The sequence below is a fragment of the Ictalurus punctatus genome, chromosome 10 (genome assembly GCF_001660625.3).
Source record: "Ictalurus punctatus breed USDA103 chromosome 10, Coco_2.0, whole genome shotgun sequence".
Classification (NCBI taxonomy): Eukaryota; Metazoa; Chordata; class Actinopteri; order Siluriformes; family Ictaluridae; genus Ictalurus; species Ictalurus punctatus.
This window is the reverse complement of record NC_030425.2, coordinates 13,972,501-13,994,563: the sequence shown is the minus strand read 5'-3', so window position 1 is coordinate 13,994,563 and position 22,063 is coordinate 13,972,501. Positions and strand designations below refer to the sequence as shown.

General features: G+C 38.0%; 1 protein-coding gene across 4 annotated transcripts in view; it reads left to right on the top strand.

The window, feature by feature from the left end:
* Nucleotides 1–22,063, top strand: part of rabgap1l (RAB GTPase activating protein 1-like) — a 121,788-nt gene that overhangs the window by 13,102 nt on the left and 86,623 nt on the right. For all 4 annotated transcript variants that reach the window (XM_017477899.3, XM_017477898.3, XM_053683204.1 and 1 more), the window contains exons 7-13: nucleotides 190–300; nucleotides 2,495–2,561; nucleotides 3,878–3,980; nucleotides 7,458–7,624; nucleotides 9,917–10,043; nucleotides 15,192–15,285; nucleotides 16,855–17,005. In XM_017477899.3, the coding sequence (XP_017333388.1) occupies nucleotides 190–300; nucleotides 2,495–2,561; nucleotides 3,878–3,980; nucleotides 7,458–7,624; nucleotides 9,917–10,043; nucleotides 15,192–15,285; nucleotides 16,855–17,005 (820 nt within the window). The remainder of the gene's footprint in view (nucleotides 1–189; nucleotides 301–2,494; nucleotides 2,562–3,877; nucleotides 3,981–7,457; nucleotides 7,625–9,916; nucleotides 10,044–15,191; nucleotides 15,286–16,854; nucleotides 17,006–22,063) is intronic.

Genomic DNA, 22,063 nt, shown 5'->3' with positions numbered 1-22,063 from the left:
GACACGCAACCTGTACTTCCTTTTGTGTTTGTGAGAAAATATCTGTTCTTCATATTGTCGTAAGGTGTGTGTGTGTTTATTAAGCTTCTATTATGAAGCTGGCACTGTTTCATAACTGTGAGAGGCCTAATTCCACTGACTTTAAATGGTAAATAAAAATATATTCTTGGGTTTCTCTCACTCCTGCAGTCCTGTTCCTAAAGACAGAGACAAGTACTACTTCAAGCTGCGGCAGGGTGTGCAGAAGAAGGTGGTGGTTACAGTGCAGCAGATCTCCAACATAGAACTGGGAATAGAGCGGTGAGATAACACACACACTTAACCATCACTGTGTGATGTGCTGTATGTAGCTACAGGCAACACATTTTCACTTTGTGTTTTTGCAACATGTAAGACGAGCGTTTCAAAGCATTCTACAGTGCTGTGAAAGTGTTTTATTTCTTCTGTTTTTGTGTATATTATACTAAATTGTTTCAGAAATGAAAACAAAATCTAAGATAAAACAAAGGCAACCCGAGTAAACACAAAGCACAGTTTTAAAATGATAATGTTATTTATTGAAGCAAAAAAGTTATCCAATACCAACTGGGCCTGTGTGAAAATGTATTTGCCCCCATAGTTACCAATTCACCAGATCTATGAAACTGCATTCATAATGGGGTTCAGCTGGACTAGACGCAACCAGGCCTTGGTTAAAAGGTCTTACCCAGTAATGCACTGCACCAAATATGAAATAAATTCCAGAAACGTTGAGGAAGAAGGAGATTGAAATACATCAGTCTGAGAAGGGTTGCAAAGCTATTTCAAAGGCTCTGGGACTGGAAAGAACCACAGTGAGAGCCATTATCTACAAATGGAGAAACTCAGTACAATAGTGAACCTTCACAGAAGTGCCCTACTTTCCAAAATTCCTCCAAGAGCACAGCAACTACTCATCCAGCAAATCACAAAGAGCCAACGACAACATTAAAGGACCTACAGGCCTCTCTTGCATCAATAAAGGTCACTGTTCATGACTCCACTATCAGACAGACTCTGGGAAAAAATGGCATCCATGGAAGAGTGTTGAGGTGAAAACCACTGTTAACCCAGAAGAACATTAAGGCTCATCTGAATTTTGTCAAAAGACACTTTGATGACCCTCAAACCTTTTGGGAGAATGTTCTGTGGATTGATGAGTGGAAAGTGGAACTGTTTGGAAGACAGGGGTCCCTTTACATCTTCCGTAAACCAAACACCGAATTCCACAAAAAGAACATCATAATTACGGTCAAGCATGATGGTGGAAGTGTGATGGTGTGGGGATGCTTTACTGATTTGGGGACTGGGCAATTTGTAATAATTGAGGGGAAACATAAATTCTGCTCTCGACCAGAAAATCCTAAAGGAGAATGTCCGGTCTTCAGTCTATAAGTTGAAACTCAAACGCAACTTTATTATGCCGCAAGACAATTAACCGAAGCATAGGAGTAAATCCTAGTTCTAGAAGTAAATGAAAGACTTTACAAGTTAACGGAAGTGTTTAGTTGCAGTTATTGCTGCTAAAGGTGGCACAATCAGATTTTAAGTTTAAAGGGGCAATTAGTTTTTCACATTGGTAATGGGTGTTGGATAAATATTGTATGTTTACTCAGGTTGCCTTTGTTTTATGTTGTATTTTGTTTGAAGATCTAAAACTATTTAGTATGAGAGATACAAAAACAGAATACTTTTTCACACCACTGCATATTATGTGTATACTCCCTCTCTTTCTCTCTCCCTTTCTCTCACTCTTTCTTTCTCTTTTTCCCCAAGTCTCTCTCTCTCTCTCTCTCTCTCTCTCTCTCTCTCACACACACACACACACACACACACACACACACACACACACACACACACACACACACACACACACAGATAGTCACCCTCAGTTTCTTTCTTTTTGTACTTGTAAAGTGTGATTCCTTCTTCATGCACCTGGTGGCACTCAAGTCACAGTAACAGTCGACTGATAAAACCTATAGCACAAAGTCATTTTCCACATACAGACAGGTGACAAATTAAAGGACAAAATGTATTTATTTTACAGGGATAGCTTTAGGCTCCACTTGTCCCTTTAGTTTGATGAGGACATGAGGGCTCACTGAATGATTGGATGATGAAAATAATGCAATTCATATGCTATGAGCTTAAAGGTTAATTCAAGCCTATGGGAGATTTTGGAGGGACGTGCTAGATGATGCTCTCAACTGCCATCAATATAACACTAATTGATTGAATCTCTTTTGGAAAATTTGTGCTCTTCCCTCTGGTACACTTCCAGAGCCTTGTAGAATTGATGCATATGTGTAGTGAAGCTTTTCTGAAAGCTTTATTAAAACACTTGTTTTATCTTTCTTTCTCTTTAATTTGTCACCTATCTGTATTTCACTTGTCACTGTGTATTATAAAAGAAATAGATTTTAGTATTATATAAAAATTGATGGACATTTCTCTTTCTCTTTGACCATGTCAGATGTTTCGGCATGTTGCTCAGTCCTGGGCAGAAGGTTCGGAACAACGACATGCACTTATTAGACATGGTGAGAAAAAGCTCCGGATTCTTCCCTCATCTCTCTTTAGGTGTCTCATAAGTAGTACGGTGTTCTTTACTGTGTCTCAGAGGCTGTTCTATAAACCCCATATGGGGTTATTAGCATGGCTCTTCTCCTTTATGGTCATTTAATTTTATGACAGTCTGTTGTTTACCTTGTGAGGGACTTTTATTTGAGCTGTGTTTCGGGACCAGTTTCGTATCCTGATTGCCTCATGCATTCTCGTGCTGCAAAAATTCAAGATTTTATTTGTGACATACACGATTATATACAGTATATAACCATTCCACGTCTTCTATTTAAAGACATGGAAATTTTATTATTCATTAGAAACATATTTTTACATATTGCCTCAAGCAAGTTCAGTGCAGGAAGCAAGTGCATTGAGAACTAAAACAATCGGACGTGTAGTTTAATCAGCTGTGGTAGTGTTCTTAGGGATTAATGTGGGGGAATAAAATTTAGCTTTTGCAAAACTGTATATCTGAATTTGTGCTTGTTATTGTGTAATGTTTTATTTCTCCCTATTTATGATGCTTTTTTGTGAATTGTAAGAAAACTGAAGTGGCAAGTAAATATGAGTGCTCAGAATGCAGATGAATATAGAATACACTGAAATAAATACAAGACTTTTTCACTGTCCATTTTGAGAAGCATAAAAATAGGCATGTAATGCATGGGTACATAGCGCAAAGATCGCAAATAGGTCAAAGATGAGACATCTGTTTTTGTCTGAATGGTTTTAAAATAAGCACTTTTAAAACAACACTTCACATTTTTGATCTGTACATAGTTATTTTTAATATTGTGAAGCAAGTTAATTCCTGTTGTCATTCACCATTATAGCAGCTATAAACAGTTTTTCCCTCACCATCCTCTTTTTGTTCTCTTTCTTAAACATTATAAGATATAAAAAGCAGCTTGTCATGTTGCCAAGAAACCACATGGCCCATAACATTCTTGTGGCAGAAAGCGTAACGTCAAATTGTTAAGGTATAAATTGACCTTAATTAAAAAAAAAAAATTGCCATTCAGAACAACATTCTGCATGTAAAAAATATCATGTAATAAAGTGTATTAAATGTATTTAAATGTATATAAGTAAATGGACAATTTTTTTAATTTTTTATTATTTATTTATTTATTTATTTATTTGTTTGTTTATTTTTAAATATTATGAAAAACCTCCTCAACATCAGCACATGCTTTGCACACATTTGTGCAAAGTAATGTACACTGTTTTGCTTTTTTACTGCTAAGCTTGACATAGTTAATTTATAGCTCATGGTTCTTATTGTATGTAGGAGGTGATGGGGAAGAGTGCAGATGGAAAAGCTTACGTGATCACTGGCATTTGGAACCCTAACCTCGCTGCGTTTCAAGCCCTCAATGAGGATACGCCAAAAGGTGGGACATTGTTAGTACACCGTAGGTAATGATATAGGTAGCGGATTAAGTTTCCCATCATTATATACTTTTACTACATCATCTCTCTCTTCTTTAGGCCCAAACAGTGCCGGGCGCTTGACCCTGATTTGTGTGGAAATCTGTTTTGGTCAACATTTTGTGTTTTTGATTACATTACATATCAGTTCATAAGTTTTTTATCGTCCAGACATATGTGATTAATGTTTGTTGTACATTTATGTACGTGTGCGTGTGTATATGTGTATCTCTCTCTCTCTCTCTCTCTCTCTCTCTCTCTATATATATATATATATATATATATATATATATATATATATATATATACACACACACACACACACACACACACACATTTTTGTAAATATTTGATTATATCTTTTCATGTGACAACACTGAAGAAATGACACTTTGCTACAATGTACAGTAGTGAGTGTACAGCTTGTGTAACAGTGTAAATTTGCTGTCCCCTCAAAATAACTCAACACACAGCCATTAATGTCTAAACCGCTGGAAACAAAAGTGAGTACACCCCTAAGTGAAAATGTCCAAATTAGCCATTTTCCCTCCCCGGTGTCATCTGACTTGTCAGTGTTACAAGGTCTCAGGGGTGAATGGGGAGCAGGTGTGTTAAATTTGGTGTCATCGCTCTCACACTCCCTCATACTGGTCACTGGAAGTTCAACATGGCACCTCATGGCAAAGAACTCTCCGAGGATCTAAAAAAAAGAATTGCTGCTCTACATAAAGATGGCCTGATGAGACCAAGATAAACTTATTTGGTTAAGGGAACCATGAATGCCAACATGTACTGTGACATACTGAAGCAGAGCATGATCCCCTCCCTTTGGAGACTGGGCCGCAGGCAGTATTTCAGCATGATAACGACCCCAAACACACCTCCAAGATGACCACTGCCTTACTAAAGAAGCTGAGGGTGAAGGTGATGAACTGGCCAAGCATGTCTCCAGACATAAACACTATTTAGCATCTGTGGGGCATCCTCAAACGGAAGGTGGAAGAGCACAAGGTCTCCAACATCCACTAGCTCTGTGATGTCGTCATGGAGGGGTGGAAGAGGACTCCAATGGCAACCTGTGAAGCTCTGGTGAACTCCATGCCCAAGAGGGTTAAGGCAGTGCTGGAAAATAATGGTGGCCACACAAAATATTGACACATTGGGCCCAATATGGACATTTTCACTTAGGGGTGTACTCACTTTTGTTGCCAGTGGTTTACAAAAACGTGAGGGGTGTACTCACTTTTGTGAGATACTGTATGTGTGTATGTAAATGTGTATGTATGTATATTTATGTGTGTGTGTATATAGAGACAGAGAGTGACATTGTGTGTGAGAGAGAGTAGGTGAGTACATCACACCACCATGAGATACACACATAGTTTGACTTTTGAGCGTTCAAATTAGAAGTTATTAATTAAACCTGCCATTTAGGTTTCAAAGAAAGCAGGCTTAAAGGGGAATCATGGAAACAAAGGACTTGACTTGTAAAACTATCATATTTTCCTCCAGAAAAGACAGCTTGTCCTCATTATTTAGTCCATCCTGGTCATTTGAATGGGGACCAAATGGAGACCGTTGACCTCTGCTCTGCAAGGAAGGGGGTTGTTTCTTTTCATCAAAGGAATTTTTCAGGCCTATATCATTTGACTTGATTTACTTGACTGCAAATTTCATGTAGTGTGATGGACCAGTATTGCATTTTCATCAGGTTTTTGTGGCTTTTGGCAGTACTGTCAGAAAGCGATGACTTTGACATTGAGAAGTTCTACTGTTTACCTAAATGCTCTTCTCTGCCACGCTTTAACGGTTCACTATATCCTAATTGGAATCTATTTTTAGAGCTTCTCCCATAAACCTCTTGTTTGTCCACATTAATTACAATAATAAAATTAGTCATGTGTAACTGGCCGTTTTATACTATTTCACACATTGATTTTTTTTTTTTATGTTCTTGTTTTTAATAATTACATTTGACCTCAAAGCCAAGAGATGAAATCCTTTAACCATGTGACTGAACATGTAAATGATTTAAAATAATATGCACATATAAAATCCAGCTTGTCTCACTGCTCCATTCCATTTCCTGCTGAAGAGTCCATAATCTGTAACATCGGTTTGAGTAATGAGAGTGCATAGTATATAATATGAGGATTTGCTTTTGGATTAGACCCTGAGAGTGCACGTGTCTCTGTGACCTTCAGCTCAGCTGCCTTGTATTTGCTTTGGTTATGTGTTGGTATTTGTGGCTTTAAACAGTGCATATTTTCGGCTCTTTAACCATTTGTATAAGGATACAGTAATCAAATGTATGAATTTATTTAATGCACCAGCCAATATATCTAAGAAGGTGTGGCGACGTGGGAAAGCATGGTGAAATTTTTATATATAGATTTTATATATATATATATATATATATATATATATATATATATATATATATATATATATATATATATATATATATTATAATGTATGTGTGTGTGTTCTTAAAAATAGAGAATTTCTTTTGTATGCATCACTATCACAAGCAGTGTTCCAGCATTTTATAATTCTGGTTAATCCCAAAATTGAAAAGGGAGAACATTTTATATAATGGTTTCATTCTGGCACAGGAGCATCGCTGTCGCACATTAGCATCACAGACTTTTTGACAGCTGGTATCTGATTACACACTGTAAGTGATGAGGCGCTTGTGTCTGTTTCACTACAGCACGTAGTTTGATCAATGCATAACATTCATTATGTGAGGAAATTACACTTGGCTATCAAGGTTTTAGACATATTGACTATTTTATCACCTAATTTCTTGAATCGGCTCCTTACCAAACCCAAACTTTCAGAAAGACAGCCAAGACAAGATTGCAACATAACCTATATACACATCTTCATAAAATTTTGGTGAAACACATTTGTGTATTCTAAAAGTGTCAAAAGATTTTGGCTGAATCTATCTCTCTCTCTCTCTCTCTCTCTCTCTCTCTCTCTCTCTCTCTCTCTCTCTCTATATATATATATATATATATATATATATATATATATATATATATATATATATGTATATATGTGTGTGTGTGTGTATGTTAGAATTAAAATGTGTTCTGTACAAGAACAGGTTGTTTTCTCTTGGTTTATCACAACCATCAGCAAAAAAATCATAATGATCATTTTAGCAATATACTATATAACTCATGTGCCAACTTTGCCATGTCAGAAATGTTACAGCTTCATCTCTGACAGTTACAGTGACAAAGGGTTGACACAGGAGACACTTTCCATAAATGTTAAATGTTTTTTTTAATTGAACGTAACATTAACAGACAGCATAGCAGGTCATCATGGTCATACATGCTGATCCTCAGTCGGAGCATCAGTGAACATACAATCCTGTATCTATATTGCTGCCAACTTGACTTTTTTTTTACTTTTTTTTTTGCCAGATAAGCAGGTGTATATGACAGTGGCTGTGGACCTGGTAGTGACAGAAGTGGTGGAGCCTGTTCGATTCCTGATGGAGGCCTTGGCCCGGGTTTATCCATCCAATGAGAGGTTCTGGTACTTCAGCCGAAAAGCTTTCTCTGAGACCTTCTACCTGCAGCTCAAACCGGTACACCACTACAGCAGCTACAACGCTTTTAATATGCTGTCTGTGGTTCAGAATTTCCTGAAGTGATTCTATATAAGATCATGTAATACTTCTGTCTAATTTGGTCTTGCCAATTCTCACCCACTAGCTAACTCTCCTCATAACACAACAACCACCAGTCAGGGAGGGTGGGGCAAACACGTGCTTCCTCTAAGATACATGAAGCCAACTTTCCCATCTTTTTGAATTGTTTCTCATGTTGCAACACAGGGAAGCGTAACACATTCAGAGGAAAGTGCTGTCTGCCCTCTTCCGCATGCATGAGCTCACAGATGCCCATGAATGACTAGTGTTGCTGTGATTGACGGGGGGGGGGGACAGTATGCCATCCTTCCCACCCAGAGAGCATGGCTAATTTTGCTATTGACTCCCGGACAGAATGGCTGTAGCATTGTCGGAATTCGAACTCCTGATCTCCTAATGATAGGTGAACACTTTTCTGTTGCACCACTTGGGAGCCTTTAACTGCAATTATGTTGCTCGTCACTGAAATCATAGTTGTGTATCGCATTTATTTAAAGCATTTAAAAAAAATGGAATTATGACTCTGTAACTGATGATATGCTTTACATATGCTAAGCACTGTAGACTTCTGGGCAGTTCTATGTGTCTCTCTGCATAAATGTTTGTTAGATGCTGTAAATTGTATTAAGAAATGAACAAGTTTACACTACCTCAACTCCTGGAAAGCTGTGAAGCATCAAATGAAGGCTTTTATTAAGGAACTTAATGAGAGGCCTGGCTCTCATTATCATGCTGAAGTAATTACGGTTTGCTGCTTGCATGTCCTGCTGGCTGCCTCCATAGTTATTTTATTCCTGAGTGGAAGAATGCATGGGCCGTAGTTAAAAGCTAATTAAAAGATAATATTATGGCGTTAGCACGAGACTCAGCCCTGCCTTCTTCTTATTTTATTATTATCATTTATTTGCTGCTGCCTTTCAGTGTGTGTAAAGAAATTTGTAAGTAGTTATTATTTGCTGTAAATGTTGTTTTCTGCCTGAAGCATGTTTTCTGCTTTGTAATTACAACAGATTGGCTTCTATTTCAGAGCAACTGGTAAGCATATCAGCAGTGATGTAAGCTTATTTCAGCGATGTGAAGAAGGAAGGGTTTAGAGATGACCTCTAATGAATGAATAGGATGCACGTAATCTGACCCTCTGATTACACCAGGCTCTCTGTGAACCCCATTACCATACAAGCTCCCCAGGAGTGGCCACTCAGCGAGAGACCTTTTTCTCACTGGTTGCTCCTTTTAATTTTCTCCCGTACACGTAATTATATTTTTGCCCGTTTCCCCTGTGGCAGCAGCAGGGGTGAGGCTAACTTTGAAAACTCAAAGCACATTGTCAGTCTGGAGCCTGTAACGTGTTGGCTTGAGTTATAACTGCTCAAATTGGATTTTGTGTCATATTTGTTAACACCGTGCAAAAGCTACACATCTCAAACAACATAGTTACGCTTCCCAGCACTTCTGTGTAAAAACTGCTGGGTGTAAGATTTTGGAATTTTGCCCTTTCTGATTAAAAAATTTGCATTTTGAACATTTCGTAACATGTGCTGCATCCTTCTCTGCTTCTTTACATCCTTTCAGTGAGAATTCAGGGCTGCAATGCGAGCGACTTTACATTAAATATGATGCCTGAATAACAGTGACATCATTGGTATTCTAATGTACAATTTAGAAACAGATCACAGACACATCTGTCAAAATTACACACTCCAAGAGAAAACAGAATTAAACCTGCTCTTGAACAATTTAACCAAGTTTATACTGAAGAAGTACGCAAAGCTCATCAGACATATCCCATTAGCCACTAGGCTTTTAGAGTTCTCTAGCTAAAACAGCTTGGGTTATGAAGTTACACCTCTGTAATGATGCAAACTAGCTGACTATCATTCAGTAAGTTCTAATTAATTAGAGAACAAATAAATGGCTTATAAGTTATGCAGGAAAAAAAACACCATCACTCCTCAAAACATTTATTAGTTTTATATCTGATATCTGATTATTATTATCTGGCTCTCACTTGCTTTGTTTGCACACTCACTGTGTCTCAGTCTCCTGGTTCCTGCCTATTCACTGTGTAGTCATACTTTGTTCATGCCTAAAGCTGGGACTTGATGCTAGCTAATGTTTTTAATATGAGTAAAGGCATAGGTACTGAGCTATTCTTTATTACATTTCTTGAGTCCACGGTTGGTTCCATGTGTATCCATGAACATGAACTGAGTGTTTGTGTGTGTGTAGGGCTTGGAGAATGGCGGCCAAGGAGACGCCATATATGAAGTTGTGAGTCTTCAGAGGGAATCCGAGCGAGTGGGAGGATCACGAGTCCGCTTGCAGTCCCCTACTGATGAAGAGGAGCCAGAGGAAGGTATGGCACATATACAAGGTGGGCACAAAAATCATATCATCACTGTAAAAGAATTTCTATGACACACTTTGGACCACAATATGTATAGATTTTCTAGCAAACTGATTAACTGCCAGCAGAAGTGTTATAAAAAGTGATATTAATAAAAAATTAATTGATACTTACGAACACTGAAAAGAAGGAAAAACTTCTCTTCATAATTTTAACATTTCACACTATTGTCCAGCTGTTGTCCTGGACAATAGGACAAGACAATACGCGCACAAGGGTTTCCTAAAGGCCCTTTTCACTTCCTTATAGTACATACATTCTCTCTCTCTCACACACACTCTCTCTCACACACTTTCTCACACATGCACACACATACTGTGATAAGTAATTGCATGCCCATGTACAAGTTGATTGAAGAATGTACCCTCTTTCCCTGATCCTGCAAAGCTTTATGGTGTTCAATTTACAAAAGAAATGACCATGTCTCTGGGCTTATTTAGATTGCCTTTTGAGAATGTGTAAGAAGGTGAAGGGGAAAAAGAAACAGTTGTTAATGTTTTTTTTTTCCTTTTCCTTTCCCTATGTCTTATCTTATGAGTGATACCATCTGTCCAGATTTGAAATGTAGGATAATAGTTTAATAGATTAGTATAATAATTTTAGAAAATAACCAGTGAGGTGGACGTGAAGGCGAAGGGCGCACTGTTGTGAAATGAGTGAAATTTTTGTACAAGTTTCTGAATCTTAAAGGTTGCTATTTGATTAGCTCTCCACACTGTAGTTTGGCAGTTTCCAAAAGGAAGACAAATTTTTGAACACTGCAACACAATTAGATTTTTGAAGCAATATGTAGTCACTAGACTCAAAAAGTAAAAAGTTCACAGAATCCCATTGTGACCTTTACAGACAAAAAAGTACTACACATGAGCTGACGGGCATCCGTGATTGGCTAGTGTCACTTTGATCGATAGGTGAGAAAGAAATGCCATTGTTCCATTGTGGAGCACAGACTCCTGATGGATGGCTGTGGCAGTGTCGGGATTTGAACTTGTGATCTCCAGACAATGGGACTACACTCTTGGGCAGTTGTCTTACTTGGGAGCCTATAGGTTTGCGGTTTATAATATGGCAAAATTAAACGGCCTTCCCCGAACACACAGCAGTTTCCTCAGAAACGCTCAGCCAATGAAATGCCAGTTCTGGTCACTACACAGTTCTCATGATTTTATGCTTATGACTTGAGCATAAAATCAGTTCCCTACTCCCACTTACAAATGTAGTTACTCCCTGCAGTTAGTTCCCACTGTTTGATATGCAAAATCCACTTTATTAGGAACACCTGCACATTCATGCAGTTATATAATCAACCAATCATGTGGCAGCAACCGAATGCAAAGAACATCATGCAGATACAGGTGGAAAGCTTTAGTTACCAGATGGGCTGGTTTGAGTATTTTATAAATTGCTATTCTCCTGGGAATTTCACACAAAACAGTTTCAAGTTTAACAAAGAAGGGTACGAAAAACAAAAAACACAGCGAACGACAGTTCTGTGGGTTGAAATGCCTTGTTCTTGAGAGAGGTCAGAGGAAAATGGCCAGATTAGTTCAAGCTGCCAGGAAGGTATTAACTAACAGATACTAACTCAAGTAAGCAGTCTTTACAGCCGAGGTGAGCAGAAAAGCATCTCAGAATACACAAAACATTGAACCTTGAGGTGGATGGGCTTCAACAGCAGAAGACTGGGTTTCACTCCTGTCAACCAAGAACCGGAGCCTGAGGTTGTCATGGGCACAGGACTCACCCAAACTGGACAGTTGAAGATTAGAGTAAAAATCAACTGGTTTTGTCAAGTCTTCAACTGTTCAGTTTCATAAGAGTATGTCTATAAATCCTCCCATTAAATATCTATAGAGACATGACATTTATTATGAAAAGACAGAGCTTGGAAGGACGTAGCAGAGATCACTGGTGCCAGTGATGTTGCTTTGCTAATCTGGCAATGAAGCTGATTTTAATTAAACTTTAAATATATTTCAGCAAAAGTGGTGTGTATAATTGTCTAATCAATAAGCAATTTGCTACACATTTCGGCTACTACAGTTTCTCGTTGGGACTAAAAAGAAATGCTTGACAGCACACACCCAAAATGCAAGAACAGCAGCAGTCACTATGTACCCAGAAGTAACACGAGCGACCGGTCACTTACTACTGTGAACGGTGGGTTCAAGTTGACTCTGGTTTGACACTGGATACTGTGGCATAAAGCTGTGAAAGCAACCATGCTTAACAACTATTTGTAATATGCCCAAGTGCTAGACTGGTCTTTGTTGCTCTCGCTACAAAATGCTGATGTTCAGTCTGCATCTTGGATCGTGCCCAAATGATAGCTGTTTACTAAATAAAGCTTGTGTGACTCTTTTTTTATGTTAGGGGTATTATTGTGTAATGTGATATATTTGTTTTTCCTGTTACCTCTTAATTAAAAACAAACATGTTCACTCGCTGTTGACGATTGGCAATTTTTGACCTTAACTCCCAGGTTTTGATCAGCCAAGCAAACTCTTGTTTACATAAACATTAAGGTCAGAGAGAAGAATCTCATAAGTGTGTCAGCGCAGTCACACAGAAAGATAAAGTCCCTGTTTTAGAGAAAAAACAAATAAGGGTCTTGGGTCATAGGGGTTTCTTTAATATGATGATGAAGCAGAACGATGTTATCCTGAGCATTCTGTGTCAAGGGCATTGTGGGAAAGGTTTGGTTTCCATTGCCAAAGCATTGCATTTTCCCCCTCAGCAACCCTGTAACATAGATCATGTTTCCAAGGCCTTTAAAAAGATGAGTCATTTTATTTGTCTGGTATTGTTCACAGCCAATCTTTTAAAACCTTGTTTTTTCCCCCCACACACTTTTAATTGTGTTTAGGATTTGTATTGATGAGAACGGTGGTCATGCAATGGCAGTTTATTATTTAATAATCTAATCTAAATCTAGTGTTACATTTGAAGCCACTGTGCAGGCACATTTCTTTCTTTTCTTTGTTTTTTTTTTTTTTTATTTCTGAGGGAGCTAGAAGTGAAAATTCATCCACCCACACAAACTATTGAGCTGCTCTGTCACCTTAGGACATAGCAAGCACTCGAGACCTCTATCTCCATCTCTCTCTTTGTCTTATTTCTCTCTCTCTCTCTCTCTCTCTCTCTCTCTCTCTCTCTCTCTCTCTCTCTCTCTCTCACTCCCTGCTTGTTCTTCTTTTCTCCTCTCCCCTCTTATCCTCTCTTGTGCAACATAGAACCTTATGTTTTTAAGGCTTAGGATCTTTAAAAGCATTTCTAAAGCCTGTACTCTGATCTGAACCTGACCTTTTGTAAAGAACGCTCATTTGTAAAGAGCCTGCATTTTTGAAAGTCAGTTCATGGATGAAGGACCTATACATCCGTTCTTCCATGGTGCAGCTCTGGACTGTGCTATTCCTATTTTAAGATTTTTACGACATGATTTTTTGGGTGATTTTTCTGCAGCTGTTGTATTGTTATTTTTGTTATAATTGAAACTACTATAATTGTCTTGCTGTTATAAAAATAAATGAATCAACCCATACCTTCTGATTCGATAATTCAGCCATGCTGTGGTATTAAAAAAACAAAAAACAAAACCTTATTATTCCATTCCATAAATCCAGCCACAGCTCTGAGTGAAAGTACAGTCATGGTCTCTTGGACAAGCTGTGAGATTACTACAAAGCAGGTGTCACAGCTGTTCACTTCAGACTTGCATTAGGATTAATGTTACTGTTTCAGTAAGACTTTAGTTTTTGGATCATTGGTTTTGACTTCATCAGAGTCAATTTGTTAAACTGATAAATTGTTTTACATCTATATTACACCTGAGAGAACATACTTAAATATGTACCTTCGTAGAGAAGAGTCGTAAGAAGTAACAATTAGTGGCTTATTACTACCCTTCGATTGAAAAGATTTTTAAACACCAAGTTTCCTTGGTGTTTATTGAGATTTCCTCATGTCTTGTTACCAATTGTTGTAAAGAGCTTTGGCACTCTTTTTATCAGTAATGGTTATGCAATGGAAAGCTTAAGTGCTTCACTAATGCTAGAGCAAAATCTGTAGCGTTTCTTTTTTGTTGTTTTTGTTTTTAAATAAGCAGCAATAGTAAGCATCTTATTTTTCAGTGATTCAGAGTTCATTTGAGTTTAAAATCCTCAGGGACCATCTTAATATTTATCTTTGACTGGCTGGGTAGAGAAGTGGTTCATATAGGGGTTTTTTTTTTCTGCGCAGTTATATTCTCCTCAAGCACCATTTAAGCCCACATTAACTTACTTTCTTTCTTTAAACAAAAACAATAATTCCACCGTTCTCTGAAGATAAAACATGACTTTTTTTCAATGGCATGTCTGTAGTATGTCTAGGTTTAACATGAGCCTGTTGTCATGCAGACTGTGAGAAATGGGATGTCAAGGCGCCAAGGGTGCTGCTGGGCTCATAATGACCCTTGTGAACATTAAGCTTCAGACACTGCATTTATCACCACAAGCTGCTATAACACTGCACTCAGTGTTTGGTCCAGATGGATAGTGTGAAAGCTCAGCTCATGGGTAGCAGTGTTGCTCAGCTTAGTGGAATGTATATGACACTCGGCTGTACGATGGATATACATGATATGAAGCTCGATAAATTTCACAAATCTGCTATTCTGTTACTATACGGTTGTGCGATCATGTCCTCGAGTATCATCCCAGTTCATCTGTATGTGATGGTTTGAGAGCCGAGTCCAAGATGTGCCAGTCAATATTGTCCTTCCTCTCAAATGCACATGTATACTTGGAAGCTTTGAACCCAAGGACTGCATGTATAAAGCTGAGTGCTTTTCAGCCCTGAGCTGTGAATCTCAGCTCATCACTCGTGCCTTCCAGCAGAGCGCTCCCACACACACACACACACACACACACACACACAAGATGGCCACATTACCTCTCTAGCCTCAAGGGGGAACAAATTAAAAAGTACACTGGTGTATTTCAGGACAAATGTGATATAGATACCTTAAATGATTAAATGAACTTTGATACGAACCCGAAAACAAAGTCCTCAAAAGCACTCCTCCTTATGCCCCATACCTTCATTCTTCTCTTACAGACAGCGATAGCGAGATCTCCAGTGGCACTGGTGATGTATCTAAAGACTGTCCTGAGAAAATTCTGGAGTCCTGGGGTGGCATCCTCAACAGATGGTGAGGCAACAAACATTACACAAACTGATAATCTGGGCCGGCCAGATTATCCAGTGGGCGTTATGGGCATGGCCCATGTGCACTTGGGCCCCGGCAAGAATTTATTTATTTAACGTTGTCGAAAATGGTTGGCAATGTCTGGTTGGGCCACACAAGATTCAAAAAGATGCGTGCCCCTTAACGTCTGCAGTGGCGTAGGCCGTAGGGAGTGTGGTGCCTGAAAGTTGCTTTTGACGCGTTCGACCCGAGTTCGAATCCGCCTTTTGCCGAACTCGTTCTTCTCCCTTTTCCATCACACATTGGATCGGAAAGGCATTTCTTTTCAATAAAAAGAAGAAAATATTAGAAAAGTGGAAATAAAGTGCCTATCGGTTAGGGGTAGGTGTAGGGAGGGCTTTATTGTCCCAATAAGCTGGCATCCATTTAATAATTTTAATAAATATAGTCATTTACTCTCTGTTAATACTGCATCCTGTTAATATACAACAATACTGAGGTGCAAATAGTATCTGCCTCTATTTATAAGTGTAAATTGCATCTAACAACTATTTGCACTTATTGCAAAGAGCTGCTACTTTTATTATTGTGTAAATAGAATATATCACTATTTATTTTCACTTTAGTATAAATAGCGTATCACTAAGAAAATGCTGGAAAATTCGATTTGAGGAGTGTTATTTACCAGTTCAGTTGGATTTTACTGTACAGGCCATTTTACCAGTTATTAATGTGTGAAATGGTGCCTGAAAAATTTTACGCAAAAACATGACTGACTAGCTAACCAATGAACAAAATGTACTGAAGAACATAAGTGATGAACAAAATAATAAATAAAATCATAGTTATGTTTTATGCATTTTGAAAGGATTGGCTACTGTTAAATCCTTGAGAATATGGTTATGCAATATTGAGACTGAAGTCTCGCACATCTCTGTCTGAGGAAAGTGCAAGCTGGTTAAGTATCCGGTTAGCTAGTGGCTCACATTCACTATTGTACAATACAGCTGTACGGAAGCAGCGAATAATGTCAATACAGCGGAAACAGGTCAGCAACTGATCTTGCTGTTCATGTATCAACCGTTCCCTGATATTTGTCAACAGCTCTTTCTCTGAGGTTCTCTTGGATAGCTTAGATAGCATACCTTTATGGGAGAATGGGGTCAGGATGAATGACAGCAGGTCAGTTTACATACTCTCCTGCATGCTCATTTTTAAAGGTAAACAGAACAGATGCTATTTGGCCATGTTAATGCTTTCTTGGGATTTTAAAAAGACGCACAAAATAATTTATTACACTTATTATTTGAATGATTTAAAATTAGGCACTTGAAGCCCATCCTGAAAACTGCAGTGGCCGTAAATGCCTGAGCAAGTGAAAAAATATTTTGGATGAGTTGATTTTACAATCAGCTTGAGCTTAAAAGCAGGATGAGTAATTGCATTTCAAAACTGTTGGATGATAAAATCTAAATTGAGAAATTTATTCTTTTATTTTTAAAAATATTTCTGACTTCTGGTGGCAAGCAGCACTGACAGGGAATGTGTGTGTTTGTGTGTTGTGCCCATCAGGCATGGGAACCTGTCTTCTCGTCCTAAAGGGCTGTCTGCGCTGGTGAGACCCGGCATCCCCGAGGCCCTGCGAGCTGAAGTCTGGCAGCTCCTGTGTGGCTGCCAGGATGAGCAGGCCCTGCTGGAACGCTACCGCATCCTCATCACCAAGGTAGGATAAAGACATACGTGCATACACACACACACACACATACATATATATATATTTTCTCTTTCATTCACTTACTCACCTCTCTCTCAATCTCTCTCTCTCTCCACATCTATCAGTGCATCTATCACTGTAGCTCACACTTGGCTCACTTTTGTTTAAAAGGCAGTGTTTGTGTTTTAAGGTCTTCAGTGGCTCCAGGTGGGTGAAGCTTCAGGCTGCTTTCTCAAGAATATATTTAGCATCCGTCAAAAAATGCATTGCTGTGTGTTACTGGTTTGCCGTAGGTGTGTGTTTGGGCAGAGAGCGATGTGTTTTACTGTGTAGTCAATATGAGAATAGAGAACAGAACCGGCTTCAGGTTAGTAATCATAGAAATATTGAGAAATAGGTATGTTGTTTGATACCCCAGCCATTTATATGCTTTTGGTCTCAAATTGATGGAGTGTACAAGAAGAAATATAGCCAAGTTATAGTCTGAAGCAGTATTTAACAATTTTGGCTAATCTTGAATCTTCTATTGATAGAACATACTGTGATGAAAAAGCTGAAAAGTTAAAATCTATCACGATTTCAAATTCAGTTGCATGTTTTAAATGGACATTGGACTGTAATTTCCCTTTGGTATTATGCCTAGCAGAGGTACCAACATCTTTGTTTCAGCTGCAGAGTTTTAGTTTAAAAAAATTTTTAAGCTCTTGCTACAGGAATACAGTAGACAATTAAAATTGCACTTTTATGCTTTTTCTAAAGCAGTGGTCTGACCAAATACAATAATATTCATCTGGCTGTAAGGCCAATTTACCGAAGCAGAAAGTAAGTATAGAAAAGATGCATTTTTGGTTATTTTTCGCTTTGTAGAGGCTATCTGTGTGAACTTTGACCTTTGAATTCACAAGCTCCAATATTGTGAGCCAGTAGAATGCTAAAGGAAGAATATATAGCATTTTTGTGTCAATAGACAGGTCATTTAATAATAAAAGCGCAGGGAAAAATGTGCTCGGCATGACCACTTTAATATTTTCTTTCACATACTTGTATCACATATCTCATAAATATAAACCTGTGAAGTATGAAGTCTTTTTTTGTTGTTGTTTGAAGTCTACTTATATTGCAGTGCTGTGAAAAAGTAATCCTGTGTATATCTCATACTAAATTTGTTTCAGAAATTAAAACACACACAACATGAGTATCATTTAAAAACTATATTTTAAAAACTGTTTAATGTTATTTATTGAAGCAAAAAAGGTATCTAATACCAACTGGCCCTGTGTGAAAATGTATTTGCCCCCATAATTACTAATTCCCCAAATCTATGAAACTGCATTCATAATGGGGTTCAGCTGGACTAGACACAACCAGGCCTAATTACTGCAAACCTGTTTAATCAAATCAACACTTAAATAGAACTTTTACAGCAGCATGCAGTTGATTTTAAAATGTCTTTCCCAGTAACACACTATGCCAAATATGAAATGAGTTCCAGAAATGATGAGGAAGAAGGTAATTGAAATACATCAGTCTGGGAAGGGTTACAAAGCTATTTCAAAGGCTCTGGGACTCCAAAGAACCACAGTGAGAGCCATTATCTCCAAATGGAAAAACTTAGCACATCTGTGAACCTTCACAGAAGTGGCCGACCTTTCAATCAAAATTCCTCCAAGAGCACACCAACTACTCATCCAGCAAATCACAAAAGAGCAAAGGACAACATCAAAAGACCTACTGGCCTCTCTTGCATCAATAAAGGTCACTGTTCATGACTCCACTATCAGACAGACTCTGGGCAAAAATGGCATCCATGGAAGAGTGATGAGGCGAAAACCACTGTTAACCCAGAAGAACATTAAGACCCGTCTCAATTTTGCCAGATGTACCTTGATGATCCTCAAACCTTTGGGAAAATTGTCTGTGGATTGATGTGTTAAAAATGGAACTGTTTGGAAGACAGGAGTCCCGTTACATCTGGCATAAACCAAACACTGAATTCCACAAAAAGAACATCATACCTACAGTCAAGCATGGTGGTGGCAGTGTGATGGTGTGAGGATGCTTTACTCCTTCAGAGCCTGGGCAAATCACAATAATTGAGGGAAACATGAATTCTGCTCTCTACCAGAAAATCCTAAAGGAGAATGTCCAGTCTTCAGTCTGTAAGTTGAAACTCAAGCGTAGCTGGATTATGCAGCAAGACAAGGCTACAAAGCATAGGAGTAAGTCCACCTCTGAATGACTCAAATAAAGCAACACTAAAGTTTTGGAGTGGCCTAGTCAAAGTCCTTACTTGAACCAGTTGAGATGCTGTGGCAAGACCTTAAACTGGTAGTCCATGCTGGAAAACCCTCCAGTGTGGCGGAACAGAAGCAGTTCTGCAAAAGAGTTTTCGAAAGCATTTGGTTGCAGTTATTGCTGCTAAAGGTGGCACAACCAGATTTTAAGTTTAAGGGGGCAATTAGTTTTTCCACATGTGTGATAGGTGTTGGATAACTTTTTATTTTGCTTCAATTAAAAAACAAAACAACTTTGTTTACTCAGGTTGCATTTGTTTTATGTTGTATTTCGTTTGAATGTCTAAAACTATTTAGTGTGAGACACAAAAACAGTGTCCACAAAAAGTCTTTCACAGCATTGTATATTCTATAGTTATATACTTTATTATTATGTGAAATATCTGAAATGGAGTGGACACCAGAGCAGACTGTACTTATGTTAATTTGGTAACAGTTGTATAAAATAAGCTTATTCGCTCGTCTGCTTTCTTATAAATCCAAACATATCTGCAGATTGCAGTTAAATATCAATTGAACCACTGTGTGTTGTTATTTATGCTGTTGGCATGGAGCCTTTCCATCCATGAAATAGGAGTTTTGTCATATTCTGTTTTTTCTCTCTGCCTGCTTAGATTTTTAGATGTTGGCACCTCTGTAAGTTGTCTATCAACTCCACGTGCTCGTGAAAAAATCAATGGCAAGAGGTGTATTTTTGACAGAAACTATTGTCTGAGCTTATTCAGTGAACAGATTGTACATTGTGTTTTCTAAAGTGGAACTGATTTAATTCTTATGTATGATATTTCTTTAGTGTAATTTTTTTTTAAATTATTATTGATTTTGTGTACAAAAGCTTTCAAATCTGCACAATATAGTTTTCCCATGGTATTTTGAGCAGCGTATAGTGGCATTGTAACTTATTGCCTTCTAAAGCCACATCAAATTCAAGTGCTCTCGTTACAGCTCTTGATTCGAGAAGGCATATCCTTAATGTAGCCCTGGCATTTCTGTGGGCTATGTTGTATTTGTACATGTTTAAAAAGCTAATTCTTTCATGTTGTTCTTGGAGGTGCACTCGTTCTCATGCCGAGCATGGTGACTGGTTGGAATGTTCCCACACTGAAGAACTATTGTTGACTCTGTCAGAAGCACATCGCATGTCATTATACCGACAGCTGGTATCTGATTACAAACTGAATTGATTAGGCTTATGTCTGTTTTCTGTGGCATTCACACTTAAGTAGCAAGGTTTAGGCATCTTTAGGCAGACTGATGTTTGTTAAACTCAGTTGGTATTTTGATAAAAATCTATTTGTTTTCTTGGTAGAAAAAAATGCATTTTGATCAAAACCTGAATTCTTTGTTGTTATTTTTGGCTGGTTTTCCAGCCACGACCACATACGATGGATTTTTTCCAGACCAGCACACAAATATCATGTTATGACCATTCTAACATTCTAATTGAATTAAGCTAACTTTTAGGAATCATATACAGTGCCCTCCACTAATATTGGTACGCTTGGAAAATATGAGCATAGAAGGCTTTGAAAAATTGTTTTTATTGTTTAACCTTTTGATTAAAAAAAAAAAATCACAAAAATGCTCTGTGAATTTGGACATCAAACAATTGCAAAAAAAAAGGTTATCAAAAAAAACTTTGTTAAATAATTGTGTGTAACAATTATTGGGACCCTTTTAGTCAGTTCTTTTGATCTACCTTCCTTTGCCAAGATAACAGCTCTGACTCTTCTCCTATAATGTCTGATGAGGTTGGAGAATGCATGGCAAGGGATCTGAGACCATTCCTCCATACAGAATCTCTCCAGATCATTCAAAATTTTGAGGTACATACTGGTGGACTCCCCTCTTCAGTTCACCCCACAGGTCTTCTATAGGGTTCAAGTCAGGGGACTGGGACAGTCATGGCAGGACCTTGATTTTCTGGTCACTAAACCATTTTTGTGTTTATTTTGATGTATGTTTTGAAAGACTGTCCTGCTGTAAGATCCAATCATGGCCTATTTAAGCTTTCTTTCAGAGGCAGTCAGGTTTTCATTTAATATGTGCTGATATTTGATAGTCCATGATGCCATGTATCTTAACAAAATGTCCAGGTCCTCTGTCAGGAAAACAGCCCCAAAACATAAAAGAGCCACCACCATATTTAACCTTTTCCATATGGCTACCTTACTGTGAGCGCCAAAACCACCTCTAGTGTTGATGTGCCAAAAAGCTCTATTTTGGTTTCATCTGACCATAGAACTCAATCCCATTTCCAATAGTGTCTGGCAAACATTTTTTGACCACTTGAACCATCCTCTTAACAGTGCGATGAGAAATTGTTATATATTGTTATATAGATTGTTATAAATGAGTAATGGAATTTGGCCTGTGTGTTACCTCATATTTATACCCCTGTGAAACAGGAAGTCATGGTTGAACAAATTCCTGTTCCTAGTCACCTAGGTGTATTAAAAAAAAAATAAATCTCAATGGGAATATACTTTTAAATAAATATATTTTTCTCGCATAAATTCATAGGGGTGCCAATAATTGTTCCACACCTATATTTAACAATTTTTTGTTGTTGATAAACTGATGTTTGCAATTGTTTGATATCCATGAGAGCAGAGTATTTTTGTGAGTTGTTTAAGAAAAGTTCAAAAGGTTAAACAACAAAGACATATTTACCAAGGATGCCAATATTAGTGAAGGTCACTGTATGTTCGATTAGTAGAAAACTTGCTGGAGTAAGTTTTTCATGCTTCATCTCTTCTCCATTAACCATCTC